We start from the raw sequence: 18453 nt of genomic DNA, 5'->3' as shown, positions 1-18453 counted from the left end.
GAAGATATTCAAAATATTTTATATAGCTGGAAAAAAGAACTTGTTTCTATTAATATATGAAAAAAAAAAGTTCAACCTCTCCTGCAATGAGAGAAATGCAAATTGAAACCACACTGAGATTCCATCTCATTCCGGTCAGAATGGCAATTATCAAGAATACCAGCAATAATAAGTGTTGGGTAGGATGTGGAGGAAAAGGCACACTCATACACTGCTGGTGGGACTGCAAATTGGTGCAACACTCTTGAAAGCAGTATGGACACTCCTCAGAAAACTTGGAATGGACCCACCATTTGACCTAGTTACCCAACTCCTCAGCATATACCCAAAGGATTTAAAATCATCGTAACATAGTGATACAGCCAAATCAATGTTTATAGCACTCAATTCACAATATCTAAGCTATGGAACCAACCTAACTGCTCTTCAACAGATGAATGGATAAACAAAATATGGTATATATACACAATGGAATATTACTTAACTATAGAGAATGAAATCATGGCATTTGCCAGTAAATGGTGGGAACTAGAGAATATCATGCTAAGTGAAATAAGCCAATCCCTAAAAACCAAAGGCTGAATATTCTCTCTAATGGATGTGAACACACAATAAGGAGTGGGGAGGGAAGAACAGAAGTTCATTGGATTAGACAAAGGAGAATGCATGGAAGGGAAGGGAGATGAGAATAGGAAAGACAGTAGAATGAATCAAACATAACTTTCCTCTGTTCATATGTGAATACCCAACCAGTGAAACTCCACATCATGAAAACCACAAGAATGGGAAATTATACTCCATGTATGTCATAATATGTCAAAATACACTCTACTGTCATGTATAAGTAAAAAGGATAAATTTATAAAATAACTTATTTCTAGAATATGTCCACTCCTATCATTCAGTAAAAACAAGTCAAACAAACAGTGCAAGGGAAAAAAATGTCAAAGGGCTTGAATTGGCATGTCACACACACACACACACACACACACACACACACACACACAAAAGGTAAATATGAAGTGTTGTGGCTTAGATGTGGCCCCCAAAAGGTCACGGGTGAGACAATGCAAGAAAGTTTGGAGGAGAAATGACCAACTTAACCTCATCAGTGTATTAGTCCTCAATGGGATTGGCTGAGTGGTGGCTGGAGGAGGTGAGAGTTGGGCTGTGGCTACGGGGTGTATATTTATAGAGTGGAGTCTCTCTGCTCCCTGATCATCATGTGAGCTGCTTCCCTCTGTCACACTCTTCCCCATGCTGTTCCTGCCTCACCTGGGGCCCTGAGGAATGGAGCCCCTGTCTATGGATTGAGCGACCTCTGAAACTGTAAGCCTCCAAATAAACTTTTCCTTCTCTACAGTTGTTTTGGTTGGGTCTTTCTTCACTAAAACAAATAGCCACCGAGCACATAACCTACAAAACAAATAGCCATCGAGGAATTGCAGTCAAAACTACAGTGAGACACCCGTTCAGTGGCTAGAATTAAAAATGGCTAGAACTCAAAAGACTAACTGTACTAAGTTGCTGGGATGAGAAACAACTTGGACTCTCAGACGTTGCTGATGGTGGCATAAAATGGTACCACTCTTTTGGGAAAAGATTTGGCAATTTCTTATGAAATTAAACGTGTACCCACCTTAAGATGCAGAAAATTCAGCTCTAGGTATTTACCCAAAGCAAATAGGAATGTGCATCCTCCAAGATCCTTACATAAGGATGTTTATGGCAGCTTTATTTATAATTAACAAACAAACAATCCTGGAAACAATCCAGACACGCATGAACGAGGGAGCAGACAAAAACATTGGTGGTGCTCGTGCCATGACGTGCTAGTCAATGATAAAAACTACAGCAGAAAACAAACCTGGATACGCCAAGCCACGCGAACGAGTGAATCTCAAAGCTTTACATGGAGCAAAGAAGCCATACACAAAAAGGCACATGCCAGCCGGTTTGATCTGCACGAGGGTCTGGAACAGGCAGGAAGAAGCTTGGGGACGGAAATCAGAATATGTGTCGTGTGGACTTGGGCCGTGTGGACTCGGGGAGCAAGGAACCTTTCAGGGTAAAGGAAATATTGTGGATCTTGCCTATGGCCATGGTGCCAATGGGTACGTGTCAAAATCCTCACACTGGCCACTTCAGTCAGGTGCCACACTAGGGTGTTGCAGGCACCCGGGACCCCACGGAGGGCTGTGGCCATGAGATCCCAGCCTAGCGACGTCCAAGCTTGTATGACGTTCACGCATGAAGTGATGCATGGCCACTCTTAAAATCTGAGCTTTTTATTGTATCCAAATTTTATCAATAATGTTGGTTTCTGTGGGGGAAAAAAAAAACAACCCAACACTGTTGGGGATGAGTTAGCTGAAAGCATCTGCCCGTAATTTGAATGGCCAGAGGTCCCTGCCTGACCCCTACACAGATCCATCATGTTCTCATCGGGCAACAGACAGTTTTCACAGTTTATCAGGTTCCAGTTTTTACCAAGCACCTACTTCTGGAGAGAGAAGCATGTCTTCCATTCTCAAAAACAAACAAGCCAATGAAATGAAAGTACACACACATAAAAAAACCCGTCTTTAATAACCTGTTCAAGAGCTGGGGCTGTGGCTCAGTGGCAGAGCCCTTGCCTCGCGCATGTGAGGCCCTGGGTTCGATCCTCAGCATCACATGGAAATAAATAAACAAAATAAAGATATCCTGTCCATGTATAATTTAAAAATATTTTTTAAAAACCTGTTCAATGACAATTCTTTGGCTATAGCAGAAAATTCTGCTTCAGATCTAATTTAAATCTCTCACACTGAGTTGGAATAATTGCTCCCTGTGTTCTTTCGTAAAATAGAACTTTCTAAAGCTCGGACCTGAGCTGCTCTTGTGATGGCACCAAGTTATTTTTCTGGGTGGGTTTGGGACAATGCAGGGAGTCTCTGGCCCAGCTGCCCCACCCTAGTTTTCTGCGGCTGTGCCCCGTGATACTGAGGTTCTGGAAGCATTTTCTGGGGTGGTCCAGGGGTGCCTGGCCCTGCTGTCCCCCTGGTATCTCGACTGCCCTGACCTTGCCTTCCCTCCCCTTCCACCACAGGAGATGCTGAAGGACGAGGTGCGCACGCTCACTTACCGGAACTCCATGTACCACAACAAGCACGTGTTCAAGGACAAGGTGGTGCTGGACGTGGGCAGTGGGACTGGGATCCTCTCCATGTTCGCCGCCAAGGCCGGGGCCAGGAAGGTGTTTGGGGTGAGCGCGCCCTGCCCTCCCCACCGCTTCGTCTTCCCTCCTGGAGGGGCAGGCTTGCTCTGGAGGAGTCGAGAAAACCAGGCGTGGCCCTCGGGGTGGGCAGGCTCCCTGTCACCAGGCATGGCCCCGACCTCTTGCCCTGGCGACTGGTGACTTCTGTGAAGGGATTTGGCTCTCCTGATTTTGGGGCCTTCCTGAGGTCATCCTTAACTTCCAGAACCAAGTTCTGCCCTCGCCAATTAGAAGTGGGCTCTGGTCTGACCCTCTGCACGTCCACCCATCGCGTGTGTGACCTGGACATCTTGTGTCTCTGTCTTCATCTGTAGCATGGCAGGTCGGCAGAACCTGGCCCAGAGGCTGGGGTGAGCCTCAGACGTGGTAGTGCTCAGAGGGTGCCGGGCAGAGGGCCAGAGCTCAGGGCTTGCTGTCATGGCTGGGGGACAGGGGCCCTAGCAGAGGGCAGGCAATCTCCTTCCTCTATCTTTAAGGAGCAAGTTGGTCCCTTTAAATCTGCTTTGGCGCTGCTCTGGGAAGCCTCCCCTGGCTCCCAGGATGTGGCCACGCAGCCAGGACAGGGAAGGGCAGGGAGAGTCGGAGCTGGAAAGAACTGGGAAGAGCTCTGAGCTGCCGGCCTTGGTGGAATACAGCTGGAAAACAGAGGCCGACCCCCAGTGGGCTCCAGTGGGCACGTGGCAAGGCCCTGGGGCCTGAAACAGTGTGCAGGAGCATCCTTCCAGCTGTGCTGGGCCACTGGAGCCTGCCCTCAGGAGCTCCAGGCCCTGGGTCCACCAGAGCCCCCAAGTCCCCTTGGGCACCCCGGTCCCCGAGGCTGGCCCCTGAGCCTCCAACAGGACAGTGCTCCTTCCTCTCTCATGCCCCTGGGACAGGGGCTGTAGAGTCTTCCAGAAGCCCGGGCTGTCCTCAGGTACCTGGGATGCAGCCTTGACCAGGAACAGCGTGAAAGTTCAGCTGAGGCCTGTGCTGAGGGGAGGTGCCCATGTGATGCCCAGGAGGCACATGGTCACCTGTCGTCATCGTCATCATCATCATCATCGTCATCATTGTCATCGTCACTGTCATCATCACAGCTGCGGCCCCTCCCCAGCAGGCTTCCCTCTCTAGGTCCCCTCACCAGGACAGAGGCCCCCAGCAGGGCACAGATTCAACCTGCAGAAAGGTCACGTGCCTTCGAGGTGCCCTTGGGGTCATCTGGTGACCCCTGCCTGCTTTCTTTCCCAGGGCCCAGGCCTAGGCAGGGGACGGGACAGTGCTGGGAGAGGCAGCGCCGTCCCTGGCTCCTGAGTCACGGGGGCTCCAGCCAAGGAGCTGTCCAGAGCGCCCAGCTGTGGGGACTTGGCACAGCCCCAGCGGCTCTCCTAGGCAGCCCGCCACCACCCACCAGGCCAGGCTTCTTTCCGGATGGCTCATTTCACAGGCTCTTCTCTCCCAGCTCCTCCCCAGGGAGGGAGATGGTGGCCAGGGTGGAGCAGGGAGAAGAGAGGAGAGACCACTGGGAGCCACAGGAAGTGGAGACAGAGGCAGAGAGAGAGACATGGAGGGAAACGAAGAGCAGAGGGGACCAGAGAGACGCGAGGAGCCAGAGAAACAGCAGGATCAGAAAATAAGGAGGAAGGAAAAGAAGGAGAAAGTGTGAGAGAAGGATGGGAAGGCAGGGCCATTAAGAGGTGGAGGAAGATGACAGGGACGGGGACAGAGTGGCCTGGCGTGTCCGGGAAGCCGTGGGCAGCTGGTGCTGGAGTTCCACACTTGAACCCCCTTGTCCTCACAGGACCACCTGAGACGGGCTGCACCTTGTCTCGAGGCCCGAGAGGCCCAGGTGGAAGGAGGTGGAGGCCCGAAGGGAGACCAGCTCCTTGGCCAGGAGCCTGTGTGTTCACCGTTCACCTCAGTAACCTCACGGGGATGGTGGGATGGTGGCCAGGGGGAGAAGAGGAGGACAGGGGCATGGTTCTGAAGATCGTGAGAACCGAGGGCCAAGAGCCAGGCTGCCCAGGAGCAGGGAGGGCCTCCTGGATGTCCCTGAGCTTGGGCCAGGGTCTGCCTGCTCAGCTGTTCCTCTAACAGTGACCAGACCCATTTCCAGCCCCAAAGGCAGACACTGATTGTCAGAAACTCCCTCAGTGTCATTCCCTCTGCAATGACTTCTGAAGGGAATGGTCCCCTCGTGAGGCCCTAGGGCAGTCTGAGATGGGGCCTCAGTGTGGAGGGGAGTCAAGCCCAGGGCCTGGGCACAGGCTAGCCCTGTGGGAGAGCCAGCTAGGGAGGTAGGGGCAGCGCTTGACAGAGGCCCATCTGTTTCCCAGAGATCTCTGATAGCACATCCTAGGCCTGGGGCTTGATCTCCAACTATTCCCACAAGGTCCTGCTGTGAGCTCATGACCCATTCATCTCTCAAATATGTTGGCCCTTCACTTAGGAGGCTTAGGGATCCTAGAAAGGACTTCCAGATTAAAAGAAATAAATCCTTTCAAAAGTGGAGTCTGAAGAAGGGTTGCATGAGTCAGCTTTCATTACTGTCACAAAGAACTCCTGATAATCAACTTAAAAAGAGGAAAGGTTTGTTTTGGTTTACAGTTTTTTTAGGTTTCAGCCCATTGTTAGTTGGCTCCATGGCTTTTGGACTTGTGATGAGGCAGCACATCATATGGCAAGAGAAAGGCCTTACCTCATGGTCAGGAGTGAAATGAACAAAGACCTGGGTTCTAATATCTCCTTCAAGGGCATGTCCCCATTGACCTCACTTCCTCCCACTAGGCCCCACCTCCTAAAGGTTCTAGGACCTTCCACAGACAGGCAAAAAAGCCTTTTAGTAACTATCCCAACTACAGCAAGGGTTGAAGCGGACATGTGTAGTGAGTTAGGGGAGCATCTTAAGTCCAGTCCTAAAGTCCTGACCTGGCATCTCCCACATGGTCAGAAGTGTGCATGGTTCACCTTGGGAGGGTTTCATGTGGGGAATGTAGAGGAAGGTTTGTGGCAACTCTGGCCAACACCTCCCTGGGAGGTCAGTGGCTGTGTTACCCCTTCCCATTCTCCTCTGGCCAGGAGGTGAGGATCACCAGTTCTTCTTAAAGCTCCAGAACAAAGATCAGGTCCTTCATCATGGGCTGCAGCCAGGTGTTAGAACCTGATGAAGACAATCCAATTTAGTGGAAGGACACTGGACTTGAGAGGGCACAAATTCTGTCCCTAATTTATTCTGCCATTATTTATTGTGCAGCTGTGAGCAGGTCACCACACCTCTCTAGACCTGAAACTTCTCCATTCATTAAGCTGGTATTGGATGTTGTATGAGTGAGTTTTCTGTCACTGTGACAAAATACCTGACATAAACAACTGTTAAGGAGGAAAGGTTTATTGACTTATGGTTTCAGATATTTCAGCCTCTGGCTGTCTGGCTCCATTGCTTTGGGCCTGTGGTGAGGGAGAGCATTGTGGTTGGAGTATGTGGTAGAGCAAAGCTGTTCCCCTCGTGGAAACTGAGAACCAAGGAGAGAAAGAGAAAAAAGGGTTGGGGTCCCAGTATCCCCTTCCAGACCATGCACTCAGTCATCTAACTTCCTCCCACTAGGCCCCGCCTCCTGTAGGTGACACCCCCTCCCAATAGTGCCACAGGCTGGGGACAGCCTTTCACACAGGGGCTTTGGGGGCTTCCCAGATCCAGGCTGCAACAGACATGCTGTGGCTCTTCTTGACGTGCTGCTCCTTTGTTCTGTGCCCTGTCTAGATCGAGTGCTCCAGTATTTCCGACTACTCGGAGAAGATCATTAAGGCCAACCACCTGGACAACAGTAAGGCCGCCTCCGAGTCCTTTCCCCTGGATGGGGCGGGGAGGGGGCTTGCGCTTTCTTGTTTGGGGGTCACAGACTGACATCCTAGGGGAGAGTCCAGAGCTCCTGGCCTGGGGTGGTGGAGACCCTCGCTGAGGCCCCTGAGAACAGGATGGCGACCCTGGGGTCTCAGGTTCTCACCTTGCCATGCCAGCCGAGGGTCAGCTCTCAGCAGGCCCCACCCCTGGCTGAATCCCTGACCGTCCTGCCTCAGCTTCACTGACCTGGAGGCACCTTGCTGAGCTCTGCAGAAGGGCAGTCTTCCTCTCCCTCCTCCTGTCCTCACCATCCCCGGGCCTACCTCTGCCCATCACCTCCCCCCGGCCATCCTGGCAGACCCCTGTGGCCAGTGGACGGCCCAGGCAACCATGCTGCTCCTGGGAGCTTCTGCCAGCTGGAGTCTGAGTATAAAGAAGAGTGCATCCCCTCCCTCCCCCTCCTCCTCTCGCTCCTCGCCCATGGACTGCGACTCCCGGCCCCTGTCTCGGTGCCCGTCTTAGACCTGTTGGGGGCCTGGTCCGAGGACCTCCCTGAGCAGGGCGAGCTGCCGTTTCTGGTCAGTGGGCCCAAATCCCCTGGGAGCAGCAGGCCTGGGAGGGACACGTGCACAAGAAAGAGCCCACGTGGAGTCCAAGGGTGGAGAGGATGAGGCTGGGAGGGAAGGACACTCCTGAGTGAGGGCAAGGTTGAGGGCCGGTCTGTAGGCCTGGGGAAGAGGCTGGAATGGGAGTCCCTAAAAAGCCTGCCTTCCCCCTCTGTGCTGAGGCAGCCCAGCTCCATGGCCAGGCTCCCTGCTGGCCACCAAACCACCTGCTCCCCTGTGGGGTGTCTGCTGCCCAGATGTCCCTATGGGTCTGACCAGAGATGCCAGGTCCAGTGGTTCTCTTGCTGCCACACACAGTTATGGACTGACCTATTTCCATGTGGCCTCAGCCCTACCACTTGTTTGCTGTTCAACCCACTTGCCTAGACTCCTTGAAGGGACAGTAGTATGGTTCATTCAACCAACTTCTGTGTGTATCCTTGTGAGCCAGGCTCTGTGGACAGAGTAGGGAATAAAACTACCTCATGGATTCTGTGTTCCAGTGGAACGTGGAATTACAGATGCTAAACAAATCAGGAGACAAAGAAAAATACCAGAGGGTGATAAGTGCTCCTCTGTGCACTGAAGTAGTGATAGGATAGAAAGAGACCCGGTGGTTACTTTAGGTTAGATGCTTTCTGACGGGGTCACATTTAAACTCAAAGTTGACTCACAGGAAGGCACCAGGCTGACCAAGTGCCTTAGTCTGTTTTCTATTGCTACAATACAATACCCAAGACTGGTAATTTACAAAGGAAAAAGGTTGACTTTGATTCACAATTCTGGAGGCCAGGAAGTTCAAGATTGGGCATTTGTATGGGGGTGGGCTTCTTGGTTCTTCAGCTCATTGTGGAAAGTGGAAGAGAAAGCAGGTGTGTAGAGAAGCAAGGTCACACGATGAGAGAGAAAACAAGAGAAAGCCAAGGGTCACAACAACCTGCTCTGGTACTAACTAACCCCTCCCTCGAAAAGACATGAATCCATTCACTGGGACTCCAGGGCCATGACCCAGACACCTCCCTCCAGGCCCCACCTCTCAACACTGCCACACGGAGGAATTAAGGTTCCAACACATGAACTTTTCAGGGACACACTCAGACCAAAGCACCACGTTCAGAGGAAAAGAACCCAGCAGAAGTTACAGGACTCTGGGCAGGATCGAGCGTGGCCTGTCCCCATGAAGGGGTTCAGGTGATGCATCTCCGGCAGACACATCCCCAACAAGATGCGGCGTTCTCGTTACATGACACTTTGGCTTCTCCTGTTACTGAGAGCGTCTGCTTTGACCACTTGGTAACAGCCATGTCTATCAGGCTTCTCTGTGGCAGAGTTGCCCTGTTCCCCTTTGTGATTAGTAAGATTTCCTGGGGAAGTTACTTTGAAATCATATTAACATCTCTGTGCTAGTCAGCTTTACGTCACTGTGACAAAATACCTGACATAAGCAACTCAAAAGGAGCAAAGATCTATTCTGCTTCACAGTGTCAGAGATTTCAGCCCATGGTCACTGAACTCCATTGTTTTGGCCCTAGTGGTGAGGTAGGTCATGGCAGGGAGTGTGGTCGGCCAACGCTGTGAACCTGCTGAGGGCCAGGAAGCAGAAAGAGAGGAAGGAACCAGAACAAGACCTACCCTTCAGAGACACACCCACAGGACCTATTTTTTCCAAGCAGGCCCCTCCTCCTAAGTTTTCTACCACCTCTCAATAGCGCCAGCAGCTGGGACCAAGCCTTCAACCCATGGGATTTGGGGGGACATCACAGATCCCAGCTAGGAACAATGTCATTCCTCATCAAATATTCATCCTTTATTTACTTACTTACTTACTTATCTATTTATTAATTTATTGGTACTGGGGATCGAACTCAGGGTCACTCATAGGGGCCCTCGACCACTGAGCCACATCCCCAGCCCTATTTTGTATTCAATTTAGAGACAGGGTCTCGCTGAGTTGCTAAGCACCTCACTGTTGCTGAGGCTGGCTTTGAACTCATGATCCTCCTGCCTCAGCCTCCCGAGCCTCTGGGAGTACAGGCGTGTGCCCCCACACCTGGCCAAATATCCACCTTGTGTACATGTGCACTGTACATCTGCCCATCCAGCTATCCAGCTACCTTTTTTTTCGTTAGGTATTAATTCATCTCCCCACGGACTCCTAGTTTAATTTAATGGGTTGTGCTTGTTATCACTACTTACTTGGATACTCGGGCTGCTCCCAGCTGGGTCCCTGGGCACCCTTCAATCTGGCTTCTGTCTTTTCCATGCACTTCATTCCCTTTTTGCAAGTTTTCTCACTCTCTGGCAGCAGATCGTCCAGGCTCGTTCAGGTTGTCATACTTCTGTTTTCAGATCCGCTGATTCCCCTTGATCCCAGGGACTGGGTTTAGACTTGAGGACCTGGGGCTAGGTACGCCCACGGGCTTTAGGGTCCTGACGTTCCCAGGCTGGTTGACGGTGGAAAGCCAGGGAGTGTGTGCACCTCTATACAGCGCTTATTTGTCTATATCTATTGTCACGCCTGCGCTCCTGGGACACCTCCACTTTTCACCCAGGGCCACAGGATTACTCGAGTTTTTCCCAGCCTCCCATTATTTGCATGCTCACTTATCCAACCAGTCCCTGCCGGGTATGACCAATCTCCCGTAGCTGCCGCCACCTCCTGCCAGTTCCCTGGGAAGCCTTCTCAAGTGGGCCTCCTCCTGCACAGAGGCCTCTTGGCCCTGGGCCTCCACTCTTCTGCACCGGACCAAGGCTCCTTCTCCACCCTCCTGAGCTCTGATGTGCCCAGCTGGGCCACCCTCTCCCCACGCAAGCTTCACCTTCCCGAGCTGTGGCATCCGCACCCCCACCTTTCCCAAGGCAGCCTGGACATCCAGCCCTTGAGCTCCACTGAGGATCTCTAGGGTGGAATCGTTTCATGCTCTGATTTGGTAGCTTAGACTTGATTCTGTGCCACTGAGGCAAAGACCCAAGAAGGCTAAACCATGGTCCCTAAGAGAAGAGCCTCCCCATGCCTCGTCCCTGTTCCTCCCCCTCACACACACTGTCCCAAGGAGGGGACTCCTGGCAAAGGGGACTCCGTAATGCCAAATTGTCTATTTCTTAGAGGTTGCAACAGGTGGGGGGAGTTGACAGAGCCACCCAGGGCCCGGTCACCTGCATGAGCTCACTCAGCCTTGGCATGGGGACTCAAAGAGGACAGCTCGTAGTGCCCGGATGCTTCCATGGAAATGCTTTGAAATGTCGCCATGGCCAATTGTGCTGATCTCGGGAGTGTAGGGGCACAAAATACCCACCTCCCAGAAGCAATCCGTCTCTCTCCCTGTCCTCCACACGCAGTAACTTGGGATTGATTGATTCACATGGAGACACACCGACAGGAAGCCACCTGCAGCAGACACGCAGCCTTCATGCCCCTCACTCCCCACGTGGCCTTCACACACGTCAGTGACTCCTCTTTGCCTGGAGCATCTGACAATCATCATTTCCTCTGAGACGAGGAAGCCACTGTACTGCCCAGGTGCTTGGGAATCCTGGGTCGCTCGTGAGCGTTGACACGGGAGTGCAGATTGAGAGGATTTTCATAATTCCACATGCAAACACTCTCACCCATTTGCTTCTCAGAAATCTAAAGGAAAACAAAATGCCCCTCCTTTCTCTTCCCTTTGTGCGTGTTCTAAGCATAAGTGTCACGGGTGGAAGAGATCAGAGGGTAGCAGGATGCAGCCCAGTGACAATGGAGATAGGGGCCTCTGAAGCCTTTAAAGAGCCTCCGTTTGCTCCCCAGAGAGGAGATACACCATTGCACAGCTTGCTGGGTTACTGGGAGTTATAGATAATATAGGCAAAGTGCTTAATACAAGCCCTCCCCCATAATAGGTGCTCAATAAAGCAGCTGTAGATTATTTCGGGCCTGATGCTCTCCACCTTGATAATTCTTGGCCACGCACTGCGAACCTTACCTAGATGATGCCCGATTCTGTCTCCCTACAGTTTTCTTCCATGCCACGCAGGTGTGCCACTCTGGGATGACCCTCTTGATCCTCTTGATGGGGATCCCACTACCAGCCATCTGGGGAGCTGGGGTTGTCAGAAAGCACTTTTTTCCACAGAGGTGGACTTTGCTTCCTGGTAACCTTGCCAATGTTCTATTTCTTTCCTTTGGGGCCACACAGAGCTAGGAGCCTCCCTTCTCCCACAGACGCAGGCTGCACAGCCCACTTCCTGCCCCTCTTTGCTGGGGAGGGTTTGATTGGACTCCCTTCTCCTAGGGCCAGGTGTGCTTCAGCGTCCACCCCACCCTCTGAGGGTGATGCTCAGCCAGGGGCCTGGGGGAGCCACACACTGCACCTCTGACAGCGCAGCTCCAGTGTGGAAAACACGGTGCCACCCTGTTCTAGCTGGGGACCAGCTACCGCCTGTGGCCGGTTCCCACACTACTGCTGGGCTCCATCAACCAGCCTACCTCTGGATGCCGCGTGTTTTGCATCCAAACTGGGAGTCGAGTTTCTTCCTCATACTAAATTTCACATTGAGACAGTTGGTCCCTTGTTGCAAACTACTAAGACTCCCACACCCCTCCCTCCTCAAATCGACCCATTTGTTGATGCCCTGTGGCGAGTGTGGGGGCTCCTGTGGGCTTGTTGACATTCTGCTCTTCACCAGCTCCTTGGAATGCAGTCATGAAGCCAGATGTGAAGCCCCCTGACAATCTGCCACCTTCTCCAGTGGGATGCAGTGGAGGAGAGGCCTCGTCAAAGTCCTGCTCCCGTCTCCACCAGGTGTAAGCACTGGCCCTAGAACAGGACTTCCTGAAACCCAGCTTGTGATTTTCTGCCTTGGTTTCCTCATCTGTGAAATGGGAATGATTGTGATTCCTATTTCACAGGGTTGCAGTGAGAATTATATATTTGCTTCAGTAAAAGTGTGGCGATCTAGGGCATCTGACTGCTCAATTTTCAGTAAATTTGTGGAATGGGTGAAGTTTAAGGGCTTGAAATTGATCATGGTGGAAATGTAAACATTTCTAAGTATTCTTTGCTACCAAGAAATCAGAAGATTCTACAAATTAGGCTTTCATCCTCTTGAGAGTCAGTTGCTGAGACCCTGCAGCACACCACAGCAGCGTCTGGTGGGCAGCAAGTAGCCAATGCACGGTTAGCTACTGTTGCTGTTATATTTCATTTATTAACTTGACTAATGACCCTGTCAAAAGAAGAAACAAGAGTAATCACATGCATGTGTTTTTAATGAACTTGTACTAGTGCCTATCGGCCATTGGTACTTCTTTTCCTAACCGCTGGTGAAATAACCAATTAATAATCTCAAAAGTGAGTTTCACTGATTCATCCCTTTAGTTTTTATTGTCCCTCATGCCAGACCCTGAGCCAGGCACAAGGGAGTGTGACAAGGACAGTAAAATTTTTGCTGTCACAAAGCTTCCAAAGTCACAGAGAAGATAGCTGTGAAGGCGAGTGAGCAGACAAAATAACCACGTGATTACAAAATGGGAAAGTTCTTAGAAACATGCTGTAGTGATGGAGAAAACCAGGGGACTGCTTTCTTTAAGAACCAGTTCTGTGCCTGCCCCTCTTCTCAGTCCTGCCTGAGTGACGCCGCAGGTGGGGTGTCCTTAGCCTGATAGTCTTTGCATGACGGGGGTCAGCAGGCGCTCTGATTCGGGGCTGCCGGCCACTCTGCTCCCTCCCTTACTTCCTTCTGGGGCTGAAGGTGAGCATCGTCCAGGACAGCACTGGTAAGAAGGGGACAATTTTCAGAGAAGAGGGTGATGAAGCTGAAGAGGTCCATGATAAGAGCGGGGACAGTGTTTCACACACAGGGACAACTGTATAGTCATCTCTTGTGTCAGTCGGGAATGGGTCTCAGAACCTCCTGAAGAGGAGTGTTCCATCACTGGGCCACATCCTTTATATATTTTATTTAGAGACAGGGTCTTGCTAAGTTGCTTAGGACCTTGCTAAATTGCTGAGGCTGGCTTTGAACTTGTGACCCCCCTGCCTCAGCCTCCTGAGTTGCTGGAATTAAAAGCATGTGTCACCATGCCCTGCTGGTACCAGAATCTGAGGATGCTCGAGTTCCTCATTTCAAATGGCACAGTAGCACGTCGCCCAGGCCCATCCTCCTGGGTACTTGAAATTATCTCTGCCTTACTCATCACTCTGAATACAATGCAAATGTGTGTAAATAGTTGTTCTACTATATCGCTTAGGCAACGGTGACAAGAAGAGGAAGTCTGTGTTCGGTAAAGAAACAACTTTTAAAAAATATTTTTGATTTTATTTTGGTTGAATCCGCAGATGCTGAACCCACAGCTGTGGAAGAGCATCTTCGTCAATTCCCTAAGATGGGGCACAATTCTGTCCGTCCCTAGTAAACCTCCGCTACAGCCAGTGAGTGAAAGTGAGATGGGGAGTGAGTTTTTGAGTACATGAATCCAGGGGAAGCTTGGTTGTCTTTTACACACCAACTGATTCACTCGATCCTCCCAGGACCCCTCCCTGCCCCCACCAGCCCGGCCTCTGCTCTCCTCTGGCAGGCTGGGCCAGGCCAGGGGTTTTAAGTGGTAGATGGTGTTTGGGGATGGGGAAGAGTTCTAGTATGGCTTACATTCACTGCTTAGGGAGGAGAGATGCCAGGTGGGGCTTCTGGCCAGAAAAAGGCTCTGACTGAAGCCAATAGGACTTCAGCTTCTCTCCGGGGAGCCAGAGCAGGCTGGCACGCAGAAAGAGGCAGATCATGCACTGGGGACCTCAAGCTTTATGCTCTTGGATGAGTAGGAATCTGGGTACCATAGAGTGGTACGTATTCTATGGAAGGTACATGGCACCCGGGGCCACCCATGCCACTCTAGTAATGGGGTCTGTTTGCTGCAGGACACATGCCAAGTCCTACTAGATGTAGAAGATAAAGATACTGATGTTCTTCTCCTGTCACCACAGGCTCCAGATTGTGCTGGTTCCGACCTCCTTGAGAGAGGTTTATGCACACATCTGGGCCCTGTAGAAAACAAGGGCAGGAAGCTGGGGCAGGCGCTGAGGCCAGGGAAGATTGATGGGTTCTGTCCCCGCCCTGGCTGCTGGTGATGCTTCTCTCTCCTCCACCTGCCAACCAACCTGACCAGCGTTCAGGAGCAGGACCCTTGAGTCCTTTCCCTTCTCTGATTTCTTTTCTCTCAACTTCCCAAGCTTGAGGATGATCTCTTCATTATTCTCTAAGCAATCCCAGGTAGCAGACAGGTCAGACATGATTGCATCCACCCACCAGGCAAAGGGAAGGGACCTCAGCGGGGCTGCGTGCCTTGCACAAGACCACACAGCCGGCTTGGGTTTGGGTCCAAAGTTTGACTCTGATGAACTCCACTTCTCTCATCAGGCAAAGGGATGAGTAAAAACAGCCATGCAAGTCCCTGGGAGGATGATTGAGATAATATATGTGAAATCACTCTGCATGTTGCTTTTCAAATGATAGCAATTTTTTACTATCATAATTAGGATGAGTTGGAAGATCTTTTGTTTCTTAACCCAATGCATGCGCTCGCTCGCTCTCTCTCTCTCTCTCTCTCTCTCTCTCTCTCTCTCTTCTGAAATTGCTCATTCATTCATCCATTCATGCAGTAACGAGTTTTGAATGCTTGTGGGGAGTCAAGTGCTCTGTTAGATCCTGGAAATAGGAACCTAGAATAGACAGCGGGAGCTGGAGCTTCTAGGCTGGAGGCAAGTCAGGCCCTCAGAAGGTGCATGGCAGTCAGCGTGGGTGTCCCCAAAATAGACAAGCAAGTGAAATTCTGAGGGAGTGGAGAGGGAATGGCCAGGGGTCTTCCTGTAGTAGGGTGGCATTGTCAGTGTCACTGGCTCACAGTGTCCTTCTTGTCCTCAGGCACATGACCCTTAATGCCCACTTTTCTGTGGGACAGTATTTGCTCCCAGATGTGAGGAATTTAAAACGGGAACATCACTAACTTCAGACTCCACAGGGTCATCTGATTTTGGTGGATGCAATGGAGGCTCAAATGTTGTGCTGGCCCAATGAGGAGGTTTTTAAATTTTTGCTTTTTTTTGGTACCAGGCATTAAACTCAGGGGTATTCGACCACTGAGCCACACCCTCAGCCCTATTTTGTATTTTATTTAGAGACAGAGTCACACTGAGTGCTTAGTGCCTTGCTTTTGTTGAGGATGGCTTTGAACTCACGATCCTCCTGCCTCAGCCTTCCAAGCCACTGGGATTATACACATGTGCTACTGTGCCCAGCTCCAATTTTTTAATATCTTTAAAAATATTTTAATATAATTTTTTAATATTAAAGGTAATAAAAATTACCTTTAATCAAAATGATTACATTTCTGAAATAACTGCTCAAATTGAAAGAAAAAGAAAAAGAACACTAATATAACATTTCTGGATGTCTAATTTGCTACGGGGGGAACTTCCCAGTTTAGAGTCGATTGCTCCCTGTGGTGCATTTAGTTATGATCAATCATCCTGAAGTTGACGAGCCAGGGCCCTGTCACAGGTAGTTGAACAAACTTTCCACCATCCTTATGGAATAAGAATGCAGCCCCATTAGTGTCCTCAATGCCACCTTGAGCTGGTGCAGTTTTAGTGATGTGGGGTCCAGATTGGGCAAGGGTGTCTGCAGCCTGAAGCTACCCAGAACCTTAGACCCCCTTGAAAAACCATGATGTAGAGAAGGGGAAACCGAGCTGTGAGCCCCCACAGAATTCTTCAAGCCAGCCTCATGCCATATGTTGGTCCACAGCCCCTAACAGATTGGCACAGATTCTACCACAAGAGGTATCATTTTGCAGATTGGAAATTGAATTCGGGGATTGAAGTGGTTACAGCGATGACTACAGTCCTCATAAATATCCACGATTCATCTTGGCAGTTGTGTTTGTGTCCATAGGAAATATGTGGCCTCTGAGAAAAAAAATCAAGCTCAAGAACTGTTGCAACTTAGAACTAAATTGGATATTGCAGGTGGCACTTTATATAAATGCCAGCTGCCTTTATCAGGACTCCTCACAGAGTGCCTTACAGAGTGTGAGTGCTCAGTACGTATTTGAAGGACCATAGTGTTTTGGAACTGCAAAGGATTTCTGATACAATTTACTTCCTCTGTTTCCCCTCTTTTCTTTTTACTATTGAGGAAACTGAGGTCCCAAAGGAGAGGCGGTGATTCCCACAGGATTCATTGTCAGTTGAAACAAGAGCATAAGTTGTGGCCTCCAAGATGACAGCATAAAATTGTGCGGGTTGAGCACTGCACAAAAGCACCTGGACAAGGGTAGGAGTAGAGTCTGTGTTCCAGTCCACATCTGAACCCAAGGGAGGTGTTTCTTCTTCCTGTTGCAAAGCACCTGTCTGCTTATCAAGCCATCTTATCTATTTATCGGTCATAAGCTATACTGATCAGGATATAGCAGCTGATGGATTAGAGCGCTAGCACAGAGAATATGGGCAGTATTCACTCGCTGAGGGCAGGGGAAGCACCCAAGAATATTCCACATACGCCTCTTTGCTGAACTAGCCTATAAGCGCTTGTCCATTTGTTTCCCACAGCTCCTAATGGAGCCCAGTCCACTGAATCATCATGGGTGGAGCCTTGTGTTAAACACCCCAGTTGGAGGCCATGGGACTCCAGAGGACAGAAGAGACATGTCCCTGGTCATAGGGAGGCCATGATATAACACAGGAGGAGGGCCTGACCCACAGCAGCCTAGACACCTGTGGACATCAGGGAAGAACCTTCAGGAGTCGTGAGAAGAAGGAGGAGAAGGAGAATGGCCATTAAAACACTGTAAAACTGTTTACCAAAAACTTAGAGAAGCCAGACTTTGCAAGCCAGTAATCAGGCAGGTAGGTCAGGCATATAAGAACAAGAAATAAATCAGGCACCGTTTGCATTTTCAAAAATCCTTGATTTTGTGCCCTGGTGAATTCTCTAGGTGTATCTTGGGCCCTGCTCTTGGTTGAGTCCCTGCCCTGGGGTCTCAGGGCCCTGGAGAAGGAGAATTTTGGCAGGGACTCAGGAGTAGTAACCAGAAAGGTCACAGAGGCCTGGGTCAGGGCCAGCGCTCATGTACAGCCTCTGGCTCCTTGTAGAGCAGGGTCTTCCTGATGACCCCGGATCAAACGCCAGAAGGCACAGCTTGAACCAGCACTAGAGGTGGCTAATGGGCCCTCCGTCATCATCTGCCTCGTCCCCAGTGAGGACACCAAGTTAAGCCACTGGATTTTGTGACCTTCACCCAGGAACAGCCTTGTGTCCAAATTAATTTCCATGAAACTCAGATTGATGACAGACAGCTGTGGTTGATTTGGTACAGGCCACCATGGGTTCCTGTCCTCAGAGCTCAGGCCCAGCGTGGCCTGTGGGGCGGTGGGGAGGTGGGTGCTGAGTGAGAATTTCAGAAGGAAGTAGCCAACCAGGACAGGACTCGGTCAATTCAGTAGCAGCATCCAAGGTAGATTTTGCTCTGATCTTTTCTGCCACAAATAAAAGAGAGAGAGAGAGAGAGAGAGAGAGAGAGAGAGGAGACTCCAAAATTATGTATATGTCTGTGTCAGCTGATCAAAAATCCAACTAAGAAGTTTCACCAATCACAGTGGGCCCTGGGGTTTTGGAACTGACTCATAAGCAGAGGCCACCTGGAACAGGGCTTATTACCGTCCCCTCTCCATCCATCCATCAACAAGAAGGAAGCTGTCAGGTCATTTTTACCTTCTGCTGACCTCAACAGTGACACCTCC

At 50.5% G+C, this 18453-nt stretch overlaps 1 protein-coding gene across 1 annotated transcript in view; it reads left to right on the top strand.

The window, feature by feature from the left end:
- Positions 1-18453, top strand: part of Prmt8 (protein arginine methyltransferase 8) — an 86130-nt gene that overhangs the window by 42782 nt on the left and 24895 nt on the right. Inside the window, exons 3-4 of the mRNA XM_026407261.2 lie at positions 3092-3247; positions 6996-7059. Of these exons, the coding sequence (XP_026263046.1) occupies positions 3092-3247; positions 6996-7059 (220 nt within the window). The remainder of the gene's footprint in view (positions 1-3091; positions 3248-6995; positions 7060-18453) is intronic.

This window comes from Urocitellus parryii, chromosome 5, assembly GCF_045843805.1.
Source record: "Urocitellus parryii isolate mUroPar1 chromosome 5, mUroPar1.hap1, whole genome shotgun sequence".
NCBI classification, from domain to species: Eukaryota; Metazoa; Chordata; class Mammalia; order Rodentia; family Sciuridae; genus Urocitellus; species Urocitellus parryii.
The sequence above is the reverse complement of the archived record's forward strand: the minus strand, read 5'-3'. Positions and strand labels throughout refer to the sequence as shown.